Raw genomic sequence first — 14985 nt, forward strand, 5'->3', positions numbered from 1 at the left:
CATGGTGCATGGGAGGCGTAGCCCGGTTAAGAGGGATCGTCGACCTGCTAATATCCCCCCGGCTAGCCCAACCGCCCACGGTCGGGAATTGGCGCGTTGAAATAAGGTACCGCCGCATCCGCGGGCGACGACGGCCTCGATTGGCCGAGCCACCTCCTCTGCCAGGACTCTGTCACTTCCTGGGCCCAGAACCGTTTGCTTCACCGGCCCCCCTGCCCCCCTCTCCTCCATGCCCGGTTTGGTTAATTGGAAACGCAGGCAGAAACAGGCAGAACGTGTCGCCCACGACGGTGGAAATGAACATCTCATAAGGAACGATGCGCCCCCTTGCATTCATGCCGGAACGGGGGAGTTGGGAGATGCTGCTTGACAACAACGACTCGGTCCGAGATTACCAGTCGCAATATTGAATCCTTGGATCCTTGGCGTGTTGGTTCTCGACTCCTTTCGGGGTCCCGTCTAACGCGCCCCCCTCCGCCGATCAGGTAGAGAGCCATCTGAAGTTTTGGACTTGTCGTCATGTATTCAATCCGTTGCCATCTTTCTGTCGCTGAGCGTGGAATGGTCAAAAAAAGTCTCCTTCTCTGAACTCCACGGCGTTCGGATCCAAGAACCTAGCCATCAGTCATTCGTTATATCCCATTCCTATTCATATTCATATTCACAGTCTTCTGTGACTACGGGGTAGGCATTTCGTCCATCCTCAGGAGAAGAAGGATCCGATGGCTCCGTCATTCAACGCCGAGCGCGACGGCGACGTGGCCCTGGTCGGCAATTTTGTTGTTTGGGCCATGGCCCTCGTCTCGGGCATCTTCCTCGGCGTGCGCGTCTACATCCGCCAGGCCCGCAACCAGCTCTCGTGGGACGACCACGCCCTGGTCGGCGGCTGGGTCTTCACCATCGCCCAGAGCGCCGTCTTCGCCGAGATGCTCCGCCGCGGCTTCGCCAAGGCCACCATCGCCGAGCCCACCATCCTGCTGCTCATGCTCATCGGCGACAACCTCCAGAAGTTCGCCCTCTCCCTCACCAAGCTGTCCTTCTCCCTCACCCTGCTGCGCATCTTCCCCTCCGGCTGGCAGCGGTGGACCATCATCGCTCTTCTGCTCGTCATCAACTCGTACTACATCGCGCATCTGTTCCTCGTGTGGCTGAATATATGTGACCGTATGTGCTTCCCTCCCTCAATCATATTGCCCATAGGAAGAGAGGCCTAACAGCATTACAGACCCGCAAGCCAACCGCATAGAAACGTCGTGCTTACACCCGACGAACGGGATAATGCTGCAAGTTGTCGGAGCATGTAGGTTTCTCCACCCCTCTATCGGCCCCCTTCTTGTCATGGGCTAACGAAGCAAAACAGTCCTCTCCGCCAGCTCCGACTTCATATTGGCCTTCTTGCCCCTGACTCGTATGTTGGAGGTCACTCTGAAGTCACACGATAAGTGGGTTGCTGCAGTCATCACGACGAGCATCGGTGTAATGTAAGTCTAGAAGAATATGGGCCATACTTCAAAATGACCGAACTAACCCATCACTACAGAGCAGGACTTGCGGGACTGGTAAAAGGATTCGAGGGCATACGACTCTTGGATTACGAGAGCACCAGATGTAAGTTAACGTCTCTTCCTCTCTAACCCCCTTCTCCTCTCCCAAATCATCGAGACCTCGAACCAGAACTAACGGGCGATCCAAATTAGACTTCCATTCCATCTGGGTCTTCCACATCGTCGGTATCGCCGAGCCCAACGCCACCATCGTCGCGTGTTCCATCCCGATCCTGCGAACCTTCTTCCGGACCCAGCGGGCCTGTCACGGGACCGTCCTCCCCCGGGGGATGGGTCCCTACGTCGCATCGGACAACGCCGGCAAATTCCCGGGCGGGGGCGGTAGCAAGATACAAGACAAGCACCAGAGCAGCGACACGTTCAGCGAGAGCGAGAGTAAGAAGAACGCGCAGAAACAACTAGAGCAGGAACGACGACAACAACAACAAGAAGAAGAAGCAGCAGCCGAAGCCGACGCCCCGGGCATCATGCGGACCCGGACGGTGGCCGTCACGTACGACGACAACATGATAGGGGCAGGGCCGCCGCCAGGAACCGCGGATATCGAGATGCTGTCGCGGTCGGCTCCTACCTAGTTAGGTAGTCTTGCGGTTTCCTAGATGCCAGCCAATATTCTTCTGTATAGATACCCCGATTTCTTTTTAAAAAAAAAAAGAAAACCAAAAAAAAAAAAAAAAACTACGAAGCAAATGCGGTCTCCGACTGATCTATCTTCCCGGCGTCGGTTCCATATCTTTGAACGAGCTAAATTGAATCTCGTGATACTTCATTCTCTGCGACTTTTTCTTCGGGAAACCAAGGTAGAAACCCAGAAACGGTTGACGGCGGCACCGCCCGGGCACCTCGAACGTTATGTCCATGACCAAATGCCTGAGGATGGTGTGGAGCACGGCAGCGTGACGGAAGAAATGTCGCACACTGCCACAGCTCCGTAAGGCGAAGTACTTCTGTATGGTGCCCGCGAAGAGGATGGCGTTGACCATCCGGTTGGTGTCGGCGGAGGTGGAAGTGGAGGGCAACCGACGGACACTGCGTTCGTGTAGTTCTTTGGGGCTAAAGGAGGTCTTTAAGAGCTCTCCCTTGAGTTCGCACTGCTTTGGGCATAATCAAATACATGGAATCATCGACTGGGCGAATGGAAGAGGCAGCGCTGGCCAATCATCATGTATTCTGGGACTCAAATGTGCAGTTAAACGCAGCTTCCAGCCATGAGCACGAAATCATGGCAAATCTCATTGGTATCGTCAAATCCCCTTTTACGGGTATTTCCTGAACGCCGCCCAATGCCAATCTTGTATATACATCGCTCGCGTGTAGAAATTACCAAGCATCAAAGTTTCCGAACCCGCCGCTCTTGGCCTTTTTCTGTGCCGGCTCTTCCCAGGTATCCGGGACGTCGTCCTCGATAAGCTCGTCTGCGCCCGTATTCTGATGCTGCTTCCGCGCAGCTTGCAGGTATTTCCCAACGCCGGGACCCCCACTCCCAGAGTCTGCAGTTCCGTTGCCGCGGATCCGTTTGCCAGTCCATGTGGTCCGGTCGTCTTCGGTCCCGCCGCGGCGTTCCACCTCTGCTTTCCGTTCCGCCTGCAGGTCACGATCCGCCTTTTGCTTTTGAAATTCCTCGAAGGGATCGAGGTAGACAATAATGTCCTTGATGGTAATCTTGTTGAGCGGTCGGTCCGACCCGTCGCCAGGCACCTCCTCCATCCTCTTGAGAACGTCCATACCGCCCACAACTTTGGCGAAGATGGTGTGCTTGTTATCCAGATGCTTCACCGGCCGATATGTGATGAAGAACTGCGAAGAGTTTGTGTTTTTGCCCTTGTTAGCCATGCTGATGACACCGCGTGAGTCATGGGTCAACGGGGACTCGAATTCGTCCTTGAAGTTTTTGCCCCAGATGGACTCGCCGCCACGCCCGGTTCCTGATGGATCCCCACCTTGAATCATGAAGTTCCGGATATTGCGGTGGAACGACATGTTGCGATAGAACCCCTTTTGCGCAAGACGGGTAAAATTCCAAACGGCCCGTGGCGCATATTCGGTATGGAGCTCCAGGTTCAGGTCGCCCAGATTGGTCTCCATGCGTGCGTAGCCCTTTATCTTGACGCGCCTGGGTTTCAGCATATACTCTTCGTCGGATAGCAATGCGCGCTCGCCACTCGTCTCTGGAGTGAGACCTGTGCTTGTGAATGAGGCTGCCGCTCGGCCCGTCGTGTATGCTGCCGCGTTGTATGCGGTTTTCTTGTCTTGTATCATCGACTTGCGCATCGCAGTGCTGCCGTCGGAGCTTTTCGTCAGGGCTTTCGAATGGGTATGGTTGATGTCGCCACCAGCTTCGCGCTCGCGCCTCGCCTTCTCCACTGCCTCCTTCGCCCGGAGTACCTTGTCTCCAACACGCCCGAGAGCATCGATGTTGACGTTCCCTTCTTTTCGCTCCGTTTCTTGTTCTTTGGTCAGGAGTGCCTCCCCGCCTTCCTTGAGGAATTTGAACTGGCTAAGGTCTCGACTCGCGGCATTTTGCGGATCCTGCAGGGTAATGATGTCGGATCGACCGAACTCCTTGTCGTCGACTAGATCGCGCCACATCTTGGACTTGATGTTCATCTTCTCGACGGTATCCCAAGCAAACACATTGGCGTAGGCTCCATGCCGAATGGCGACAATGTGTGTGTTGTCGGTGAAGACCTTGAAGGTGACTGGATCTATCAGATCACCTTTTCCATCACTGCCGGAACCATCTTGGCCTCGCGAATCGACGTCGGCGTTGCGCGCAAAGTTGAGCTTGATTAGGTCTCGCATAGCCAGGGGCTTTCCGTCGACGGGGTTCGTATCGTGATCTTTGAGCCATTTTGAAATGACTTCGATGTCGAAAATAGTGCCGTCTGCGGTGCAAACAGCATTCTGAAAAGGTTGGAGGCTGGCGGCGCAAAAGTTGAAAGGCAGACGTTTAAATGATGCGCCGGGGGCTTTGGAGCGAGCACCAGTGTTGGCCGAAAACGCGTCGGAGGATGACCATTCCGAATGGGTGATGTACAGCTTGTCGGTTCCCTTGCCCATGTTCTCTCGCTGCTGGAAGCTGTATGCAATCCCGACTCGAGATAGGTAGGTGGTGTGTGAGCAAGAAAGAGTAGAAATACTCTAAAAGATGACGGAAGCTTAGGCGGGACGACCGTGGCTGCTAGGTGTGGCTGGTTGTGAACCAATACCAATACCCAACCTGGGCAAGTCTACATATGCAGGTTGAGGTACGGAGTCCAGACGCATATGATAAGGTACAGGCCCGGAGATTGGAATGCAGGTCGATTTGCAGTCTCAAATTGGGATGAGATGCAACTTTTTCCGCACTGGAACTCAGCTTCCCGGATTCTTGACTCGCGATGGCGATGGCGATGGCCGTGCTGCGGCGGTGGAGACCTTGCACTGCTTACAGGCTTCCAGCGTGTGATTAGGCGTCGTAATGGTCCCCCCAGACGAGAACCCGAATGGCGGCAGCGCTTGCGCGCAATGATAGCATGCATGCCGTAGCCGGGGCAGCAGCTTAGCGCGATTTGGTTTCAACTGGGCCTCTGAACGTTTCCAAAGCTGCCGCCAAGCCATTCCAATAGGCTAGGCCAGGGCTCCATCGACTTCCGGGCATCCTCGTCCCAAAAAAGCCATGAGCTGTTCTTCCAATTCTACATCGTCGTCAAAGGCCCTTTCCTTTTCTTCGCTGGGTGTTGCCTTGTATTCCCGCTCAATTCTGATCCAGACTCTGCCATCTGTGCTGCGGCTCGCTATCCCAAGCACCCTCTCTGCGTTCCCGTTGCACGCCGTGCGGAAGCTGAGTGGCCCGCGACTCCGTGAGAGCAGGCACTCCAGTTATCCGACCCGAGCTGTCCCAGCTGTGGACAGATTGATCTAGCTTGCCGATTACCTCAACCTCGGAGAGCACGACACACACGCCCACACTCATCATCAACCATGAGGTGGCTCTCGACCTTAACGGTGCTGGGCCTGTCCTTGTGGACGGCCCAGGCCTTGGAAGTCAAATTGGTATGCACAGCCTGAAGAGCGCCCGGCCGCGGTTGGTTAGTTACTCTGCTAACAGAAACTCGTTCAGGATGCATCCGAAGAGAACAGGCAACGATGCGCCGGTATGAATAGATATGCGCAACGCAGAAAAACCTGAACATGTGATTCTAACTCTGTCCGTCTAGGCATGTACAACAAGAAGACATGGGGCGGTCCTACCGATCCGTTTATCCTGACGAAATTCCTCGGCGACCCCATCGACGGCGAGGCAGACCCCATCGTCAGTTTGGTCGTGTTTGAGTGGAAAGACGACCAATTCGTCGGTCTTCCCATTGAAGGCGATCCGTACAACAAGGAGTACATTTGTAACAAGGAGGCCATCAACAAGGGGTATTGCAACGAGACCGATGCCGGCGAATTCATCCTGGCTGCCAATGCCACCGAGAAGTCGACCAACCTCATCTTGACCCAGGCTGTCCATCTGAAGGACGCCAAACCCATCAACTACCCCATCACCAAGACCGGCTACTACTGCGTGGGCGCCATTCCGTACAACATTGACAACTTCGCTGCCGCCGTCGAGTTCCGTGAGGCGTATGGCGAGCTTCCTGCGACGCAAATCCCCAAGCTTCCCTTTTACGGCGGCATCACCATCCTCTATGCTGTCGTTGCAGTATTCTGGGGCTTCTTGTACTACCAACACAGATACGACATCTGTAGGTTTAAGACACCAATGATCTACACCGCTCAACGTAACTGACCTCTCGATAGTACCTGTACAGAACTACATCACAGCCATTCTTGTGTTCCTCGTGGTAGAGATGTTGATGACCTGGGGTTTCTACGGTGCGTCTCCTGGCTATCTTCCGCCGATTTTATGCTCATATGTTTTGCGCAGACTATTTGAACCGGAACGGGTCAAATGTTGGTGCCCGGGTACTGTTGGTTGTCGTGGCTGTGCTGAACGCTTTCCGCAACTCCTTTTCCTTCTTCCTTCTGCTGATCGTATGCATGGGCTACGGTGTCGTCAAACCTAGTCTTGGTAAGACTATGACCTATGTGCGATTCCTGGCCATTGCGCATTTCGTTTTCGGTTTGATCTACGCGATTACTAGTCTATTGATCTCTCCCGATACAGCTGGTAAGTTCGGGTTTATTCATTTCCATATCCTGTGCCAACATGCTAACCATTGGTAGGCCCGTTGGTCCTGCTCGTCGTACTGCCCTTGGCTGGTACCCTCACTGCCTTTTATGTGTGGACGCTTAACTCGCTAAACTTCACACTCAAGGACTTGCGTGAACGCAAGCAGACGGTCAAGGAGGCCATGTACAAGAAGCTTTGGTGGTGCATTCTCATCTCCATTCTGGTCATCTTCGGCTTCTTCTTCTTCAACAGCTTCAGTTTCGCCTCAGCGTCGGACCCCGACTACGTGCCGTTCCACTGGAAGAGCCGGTGGTTCATCCTCGATGGCTGGCTGAACCTGGTGTACTTTGCCGACGTGGCCTGGGTCGCCTACGTCTGGCGCCCCACTGCCAACAACCGACGCTTCGCCATGAGTGACGAGATTGCCCAGGATGAAGACGGAGGTTTCGAATTTGCTGATGTCGGAAACCCGGATGACAGCGACGATGAAGAGGCCAACATTGCTAAGCACAGGAATGCCCGCATCAACGCCAACAACAACAATGGCACATCTGCCGCGGCATCCACCCGACCCGAGTCCCTTTATGCGCCTCCCGCTGGCCCGCCCCCGTCGCAAAACAAGGGAGCGCGCAAGGCTGTGAGCCCCCGCGACTCGTTCGAAGACGGCGAGACCATCTTTGCTGTCGGAGAAGACGGCGACAAGTTCAGCGACGATGAAGACGAAGATACCTCTAAGTTGGTTAAGGGGAAGAAATAGTCTAACTGTTTATCTGGAATGTTCGGTCCCTAACTGAGAATTCGGCTTCCTTTTTAGCACTCATCATAAATACAGGCAACTGGTCTCTACAGTACGATTGCTTCTCCTAGACTTTGTCATTGGGCCCGCAACTCCAATGAGAGTGAATCACTAGCACCAATGCTATCAGGGTGCGAAGCGCCGTAGGCGGGGAGCATGAAGTAATGGATACATGTTATCATGACGATGGAGCCGTCGTGGTCGTTATTTTATCGGTCGGCCATGATGAATGAGCATGGCTTTGAGCTGTAAATGTAGGGTTGTATACATCATAGGAGGCGTTCGGTAGTTTTATTCGTCCAGCAAGCACAATACACCTCGTTCAGATACCCCAGCCTCAAAGAACACCTCATACTGGAGCTCATGCCTACTGCCGAATGACACATGGTGTGGCAGCCTTTAGGGGAATTGATATAGCCCCTTTTTTATGGTTATAGCACATAATAGGAGCCATCTTTCCCCTTAGCTTTCTACGCCGGGAGTGCACTCTTCCATGATGATTACGTTCATTTGATTTTGTTCATAAAAAGGGATACTCTGGAGACAGGTTCTTAATGTTCACCAAGTAGTCCGTTTCCTAAAGAAGCTACCGTCTATTTTGCTGACGAGGTGATCCCAGTACCGGACCTCGGGGTCGGCCTCGGTGCCGCCGAACTCGGGCAGGCGCCGGACGACGACGTGCTTGGCCGGCTCGTAGAAGAAGGGCACGCTGATGCGGTAGCCGTCGCCGTGGTGGAGGACCTTGTGCACCGTGCTCGTCGCCCAGCCGCCGGTCCACTGCTCCACCATGTCGCCGATGTTGACGACGTAGGCGCCAGGGGAGGGGGTCGGCGTCGACCCATTGCTCTTCTTTTTGTTGGTCGTCTTGGCCTGAGCCATTTTCGTCTCCTCCGGCGACTCGGACTTTGAGCGCGCCGGGGGTGTCGTCGGTGAGGAGCATGGTTAGGCACCCGTAATCGGAATGCGCGCCGCATCCCACCATTTCCTCATCTTCTTCGTCATCGTCCTCTCCCTCCTTCTTTCGGAAAGCAGGGGGTAAAGGCGGGTAGCCCAGCACGCGCAAGCACCAAAACGAGTCCCGCGTCGCCCCGACGAAGAACTCCGGGTCCCTCAGCTCGAGCGCGAACCCCAGCGCCCGCATCACCGCCTCCCCGACGCTGCACAGCCGCGCGACGTAGTCCGGGTACACGTCGCGCATGGCGGCGGGCCGCGGCGGGTACAGGTTGCGGCCCTCGAGCAGGCCGTCGACGCCGGGCCAGACGTCGGGGCGCGCGGCCTTGAAGGCGCGGTGGGCGGCGACCTGCTCGGCGCCCGCGATCTCGGCGTAGAAGTCGAGGGCCTCGTGCCAGTCGTTGCGGGCGACGGCGTCGACGTCCTGCCAGCCCCGCGCGCCGTCGCCGTAGCGGTCGCCGCAGGGGCGGCGCGCGATGGACCGTTTTGGGGGCAGCGAGTCGGGCGCGGTGTAGAATTGCCGGCCTAGCGACAGGACGCGCTGCATCAGGGCGCAAGGGACGCCGTGGCCTGTTAGGTAGAAGAAGCCGGGGTGCTGGACGGCGGCGCGCAGGGCGGCGACGGTGGTGCGCTGGGTTGGGGTCAGGTGTGCTGCGGTGGTGGGTTTGGGGAGGCGGGCTTGGGGGTGAGCGGCGCCGTTGCCATGCTCGGTTTCCTTGGGGGTGTCAGGGTTGGTGGCATGGTCATCACTTTCGGGCGAGTCCCAGGATATGAAGGGGGATATGTCTATCACGGGCAGGCTGAGTTGCCCCCTGTCTGGTGATTCAGACATGGTGTGCTGCAGGTGCTGTGTCCAAATGGTTGATGTGCGTTTGCGTGTGAAGCGCTAGGCTCAGAAAGCGCTAAGAGCACACTCTCCAAGTTTGACGATGACGGGTCCGACTTGGTTTTCTGAGGCAAGTACAGTGTCCGGGATGGATTGGCCAAAATGATGAAATCTATTCCAACTGATCATTCTAATCCGTGACACATCCATAAGTCGATGCCTCGAGAATCGTACGTCCGGGAAGCGTTGCAGGCCCACTTGGCCCCGATGCCCGAAAAAAGCGGGAGTCCAGATCGAGCAAAGCACCGCCCAAATCCATCCACCTGGGTTGTTGTATGCACTCTGGTCAGCTTCAGCTTGCCTACCTAGGTACATACTCGTATGTGCTTGGTACAGTTGCAGACTCGTCCAAGTGCACATGGCATTCCGGACAGCTGAGATTCAGCCCCGCTTGCTAACAAAAGACAGACATCATTATGGCTCATAGCGCCAAGCATCGAGCTGGACCAATAGCTGCCGGGGCATCAGTTACATGCCATACTTCAAGTGTCATTGCCACTTAGCTATAATCCTCCACAGAACAGATCAAAAATACTCTTCCTCTTTGCAAATCCATTGGCTCCAGATCTCCCAATTCACCATGGCTTCAACCCAGTCCGAGGCCGAAATACAATCTCAAGTTCTTCGCTCGCTCGAAGGCACTCCCTTCGCCGCCACGTCCCTCGTCCCGCTCTCCGGCGGCACCGCCAACTTCATCTACCTCGCCGACCTGGCACAGCCGCTGGATGACGGCGTCCGTCGAGTGCGCGTGAAGCACGGCGAAGGCTTTCTCGCAAGCAATCCGGGCTTCCAGCTGTCTACGTCGCGCTGTGTAAGTAAGAACGCAACCTTCTTCTTTCACCCCTGCCCCCGGCGAGTCTGACTTACAACATTCGTCACAGCACATTGAAGATGTCTGCCTCCAAGCTTTCTCTTCGTCTTCTATAGGTGCTCCCACGGCTCCCAGTGATGACGGCTACCGATACGTAGTCCGTACGCCCAAGCACTACCCCTTTCCGCAGGACCCCAACACGCAGATCCAGGAGTACCTACCCAACGGCACCAACCTCAAGGCCTATGCCCTGAAATACTGGTCATCCTCCTCCTCCACGTCCTCTCCTGCTGGCGGTGAATCGAAGACGGACGTGCAGCGGACTCAGGCCCACCAGCTGGGCTTGTCCTTGGGCCGCTGGCTGCGCGACTTCCACGACTCATCCGAGCTCCACCGAGAGGAACTGCGCAGCGCCGTGGCCAGCAACGGCGTCATGCAGTCGCTGAAGCACACCATCAACTTCCAGTGGCTGCTGGACCGCGTCGCGCAGTTCCCCGACATCCTGACCGAGGCCGTGCCCGTCTTCAAGGAGGTCAAGGAGATGGCCGCGGCGGAGCTGCGGGACGCGAGCCGGTTGCAGGTGATTCACGGAGACTTCTGGACTGGCAAGTAAGTTTAGGGAAACCTTACGGGTGGTGGGTGTTCCAAACGATATATAGCCATTCACTGACCGTTATCAACAGCATCCTCCTCCCCAACACCGCCCCCACGCCCCAACCCCCCAATCCCGCAGTCCCCATCCCCCTCTTCGTAGTCGACTGGGAAATGGCGTAGCTCGGCGCACCAAACCTGGACCTAGGCCAGATGCTGGCCGAGATGTACGAGCTGTGGCTGTACAAGCAGCAGCGCGCCGGCCTGTGGATGATGGCCGGGTTCGTCGCCGGCTACGGGCCCGTCGCCGCCTCCGAGGCGTTCGCGCTGCGGACCGCCGTCCAGCTGGGCCCCCACCTCGTGTGCTTCGGCACGTCGGTGCACGGCTGGGGCGCGCCTGAGCAGGTCCGCGAGGTCGCGCGGGCGGGGCGCGATATCCTCTGCCATGCGTGGCGCAGGGACAGGGCTTGGTTCGAAGAAGGGAAAAGAAAGGACGAGCTGGCGTGTTTATTCAGTACCGTCAAACGGGGTTAACCTGGGACCACATTACCCAGGCATATTTTGAAAGCCATCGAGTTTCATGATTCCCCTACTCGCTTGTGGTTAGTCACAACAGCCAGCAGTCAGGGGTGATTCGTTGATTTGACGTTCTTTGGGATTCATTGATTTCAGTCATAATGGCTGGTAGTATACGTTGTCTCGTGGCAGGATTTCATATCCGTGATAAGTTGTTGGTGGATCTCGCAGCCCAAGATGGCTTTCCAAGATTCCGACTTCTGCAGCTTCCCCTTACTGCATTATAGCATCAAGAATTCCATCGCTGTCCCCTTTTCTAGTACTCATACAAGTTCTTCTTCGCCAAACTTAACTCCATGGATGATGCGTCACTCCAAACACAAACCATATCCCAACGCTGTCTGCTCCTGTCCCCATGTCCCCAAGTAATGAATGTACATATGTATGCCCGTCTCAGCCCAGCTCTCTTTCTATCAATATGTTTTACAAATTAGGCTAATTTTCAATCCAAGGAGTGATTATCCCGCGATGTCGAGTTCTCCCCTCTCTCTTCCCCTCTCTATCTTTGCCAATTTCGCCTACCAAAATAAGATTATTGTAACACCAATGGCTGCTACTAGAGCATTGGCGAGATGGATTGAGCGTGTAGGTGCGAAATTGACAATTGTATCAAACGGACTGCCGCCTCCTGTGACCTTTGGAGCGGGGCCTATAACTGAGTCTGTTTGCGTCTCTGTGGGCTGCGCAGACGTTACCTCGCTAGTTGGCGATGGTTGAGACACTACACTCGTTGGCGGCGGCTGAGTCTCGGTTGTGTCGGTATCTGTTGTCGGTTGCATAGTTGAAGTGGTGCTGAGTGTCGTAGGTTGCGTGGCCGGAATGGTTATAGTGGGCTCCGTAGTCGAAGTCACTATAGTCGGTCGTGTAGTCGAAGTGACTGTCGTAGGCAGTGTAGTAAATGTAGGGATCACCGGCCTTGGCGTCTTTGTCGACTGTACTGTGCTGGTTTTTAGCGTCGTCGGAGGTAAACGTTGGGTCTCTGTTTCTATCGGCGGCGGCGGCGGCGGGGAAGGTGGTGGTGCCGGTTGTCCTGGTTGTTGCCCTGGCGGCACTGGTGGAACTGGAGGGCCTGGCTGTCCTGGCGCCCCTGGTGGCCCTGGAGGCCCTGGAGGTCCCGGAGGAACCTGTGGTGAAGGTTGGGGCGACCGTGGTGTTGGTGAGGGTTGTATGGTCACGGTGAGTGTTGTAGCGGGCAGAGGTGATCCAGGACACAGAGCTGACAAAAGTTGACCATTCATCGTCATTCCCAGTAACGTCTTGGGATTTACAGCCACCCCTTTGCAGAATGTGTCCATGAGCGAAGCCGTTTCTACTAGTCCTTGCACGCAATCGGCTGAGCACTGCCTGCCATTTTTAAAATCGCGCCGGGAACAACCAACGATTTGATTGTTGTATGCGGCGATGCAGTTCGCAGGGACGGCATCGGATGTGATCAGCTGGAAACTGGCGAGCGACAGTGCAGACGCCATACGGCCCAGAGTGAGCAGTAGTAGCAGTTTGGACGTACTACATTGCTTTCGCTTCATCCGTGACATTGCAAAGCGTGTCGACTGAGCTGACGCTAAAGCGCAATGCAAGCAAGACAGACCGGGGCTGAGGACCTTAAAAGAAGAGGGCAGGGCAGATCCTGGGGTGCCGCGTGGTCGCGATCAGGAAACGCGTTCTGGAATGGCCGAGAGCAGCCGGGCAGAGAGGTTCGAAACACGAGATGTCAGATGTCTCGGGGAACTGCGAACGATGGAGATGTGCCCGCGGGGGGCAACAGCCAATGGGGGCTGCAGGACGAGTCCGGACAGACGTCGAACCAACGTCAATGCGACTGAGAAATTCTCCGAACTATGATCGAGCCAGCTGGGTCCTATCGACGGTCTCCGTTGATCATCTAAAGATTGACCAGATGGTATCAAGGGTCCAGCAGCGATCAATTCATGCCGTCAGTCCCTTTGAATCTTTGCCGTGGCGATGGGCGCGGAAGTCGGCCGTCTCCAAGGCCAAGTGAGCCCAGCCTGGTGGTTCGAACTGGGAAGTGTTACATCAGGCAAGTAACATCCGGCCAAACGAGTAACACCGTCAAACGCTCCAAGTCGCTACAGGTGTCGATAGATGACTCCGGCTGTCTGGCTCAGTAGCACCGAAAGATAGCGAGGCCACCTTTGCCACTACCCAGCAAACTCGGGAAAACCGGGCATGAAACAGTATTGGTAAGGAAAGAGCGAAGGGGGGCTGTCGCTCCGGGTCAAGGTACAAGACGAAGCGTCAAGATGGGGAAAAGAACGAAGCACTGCTTCGGGCAATCGGCCAAGTGCGACTGCGGGAGAAAAGAAGAGCCAGCAAGTGGCAGAGTACCAAAGAGACAGGCGATAATTAGGAATGATGCAAATATGGAACGAGAATGAGAAAAGCCCAGGCTGGGCTACGAGCAGGGAAGAAGACGGGCCGGTGGGAAGAGCAGACAGTAGCCACGACAACTTGGCAAAGGCAAAAGTGGCCTGGAACCTGGAGAAGAGGAGCGTGTGTTCTTTAGGTGGGAAGGGGCCGCCTTCAGTACTACCACGCTATCTCATCAAGAGGTCTGCGACAAGGGCATCCATCCGATCAGATCAGGGGTTTCCGATTATCCTTATTGGGCTTGCAAGCCCATGGTTGGTGCGCAAGGGACGAGCGGCCGATGCAGCCTCATCATGGTACATGACACCCAAGCTCTTGAAGATGCACATGCCAGGTTCGCGGTTACCTCGCGGTGCACTTTTCTCCCACTGACCCGTCCGTCTGTGACCAGGAACGAGGGAAAGAAAACCGCAAGCTGGCCAGCCAATGGAATTGGCCAATTGGGCGCAAAGGAGAGAAACGAAACGTCGTTGTGTTTGAGCTGCTTTCTTGGTAGTCCGCGAGCTTTGCTGCGATTGGCCAGGGTGCGCCATGGCCGCCGGGCAGTGGCTTTGTATGGGTCCCGTCAGTCAATTCAGCCGCCGTGGCACGCCAAAACTGCCAAACCACAGGCTGTTCTTAGCTGGCTGTTAGCGGCCTGCTTTTCCTTCTTCTTTAGCGTGGCGCCTACAAAACCGGGTGACTGGATACGAACGAGCGACTGCAACACCAAAGCAAATATCACTGCATAGCATAAAACTCTCAGATGCTCTTGAAGTCTGGGTCTGCTTCGTCTGCTTTTTGTCACTGCATGCCATCCATACTTTCTTTCCTATCATGCCCTATCAGCATCGGGAGCTTTCACATCGGGTCGAGACGGATGACATCGATAGGTCCCTTTTCGTCCTGATCGTCAGCAGTGCAGCAGTGCAGCAGTGCAGCAGTGCAGCAGTGCAGCAGTGCAGCCAGCAGCGCTACCAAAGGTGACCTGCATCTGTTCGCGACCCCTAGCCGCCAAAGCTGCACCTGTTACTGCAGGCTAAAAGCTGGCGAAGCGCTCCGAGCCATCACTCGACGCCTGTGCTGTCCGTTTTGACCAAGAAAAAGAAAATTGCCGCTCTGCAACTCGCACTTCGGACCACCTATTTCGAGGAACTCGACGGTAGCAATGGACTACAGATGCTTCAGGCGATGTCGCACTGCAGTTTTGTACCGCATATATGCAGCACGAGTCAAGGAGCGGGCGGCGCTCGTGTGCCGCTCCAGCCTCCAGGTCTCGCTTCG

The 14985-nt window shown here is 55.7% G+C and overlaps 6 protein-coding genes across 6 annotated transcripts; 3 read left to right on the plus strand and 3 right to left on the minus strand.

The window, feature by feature from the left end:
• Positions 1-722: 722 nt before the first annotated feature.
• PG986_001240 (uncharacterized protein) lies at positions 723-2140 on the plus strand (the record flags this gene model as incomplete). The annotated part of the gene is made up of 5 exons (XM_066837462.1): positions 723-1164; positions 1226-1300; positions 1361-1481; positions 1541-1608; positions 1698-2140. 5 exons carry the CDS (start codon positions 723-725, stop codon positions 2138-2140), a joined length of 1149 nt encoding a protein of 382 aa, XP_066706355.1.
• Positions 2141-2885: 745 nt separating this feature from the next.
• PG986_001241 (uncharacterized protein) lies at positions 2886-4625 on the minus strand (the record flags this gene model as incomplete). Its single annotated transcript, XM_066837463.1, has 1 exon — positions 2886-4625. The coding sequence occupies one exon, from the start codon at positions 4623-4625 to the stop codon at positions 2886-2888; it is 1740 nt and encodes a 579-aa protein (XP_066706356.1).
• A 903-nt stretch (positions 4626-5528) lies between these two features.
• On the plus strand, positions 5529-7480 carry PG986_001242 (uncharacterized protein; the record flags this gene model as incomplete). Its single annotated transcript, XM_066837464.1, has 6 exons — positions 5529-5600; positions 5668-5701; positions 5765-6295; positions 6351-6425; positions 6478-6720; positions 6777-7480. 6 exons carry the CDS (start codon positions 5529-5531, stop codon positions 7478-7480), a joined length of 1659 nt encoding a protein of 552 aa, XP_066706357.1.
• A 597-nt stretch (positions 7481-8077) lies between these two features.
• PG986_001243 (naringenin-2-oxoglutarate 3-dioxygenase) lies at positions 8078-9302 on the minus strand (the record flags this gene model as incomplete). The annotated part of the gene is made up of 2 exons (XM_066837465.1): positions 8078-8368; positions 8424-9302. The coding sequence occupies 2 exons, from the start codon at positions 9300-9302 to the stop codon at positions 8078-8080; spliced, it is 1170 nt and encodes a 389-aa protein (XP_066706358.1).
• Positions 9303-9936: 634 nt separating this feature from the next.
• Positions 9937-11292, plus strand: PG986_001244 (uncharacterized protein; the record flags this gene model as incomplete). Its single annotated transcript, XM_066837466.1, has 4 exons — positions 9937-10167; positions 10238-10776; positions 10827-10899; positions 10942-11292. 4 exons carry the CDS (start codon positions 9937-9939, stop codon positions 11290-11292), a joined length of 1194 nt encoding a protein of 397 aa, XP_066706359.1.
• Positions 11293-12033: 741 nt separating this feature from the next.
• On the minus strand, positions 12034-12846 carry PG986_001245 (uncharacterized protein; the record flags this gene model as incomplete). The annotated part of the gene is made up of 2 exons (XM_066837467.1): positions 12034-12550; positions 12842-12846. 2 exons carry the CDS (start codon positions 12844-12846, stop codon positions 12034-12036), a joined length of 522 nt encoding a protein of 173 aa, XP_066706360.1.
• Between the last annotated feature and the right edge of the window lie 2139 nt (positions 12847-14985).

Source organism: Apiospora aurea (genome assembly GCF_038362705.1).
Source record: "Apiospora aurea strain CBS 24483 chromosome Unknown utg000001l_segment0_segment0, whole genome shotgun sequence".
Taxonomy (NCBI): Eukaryota; Fungi; Ascomycota; class Sordariomycetes; order Amphisphaeriales; family Apiosporaceae; genus Apiospora; species Apiospora aurea.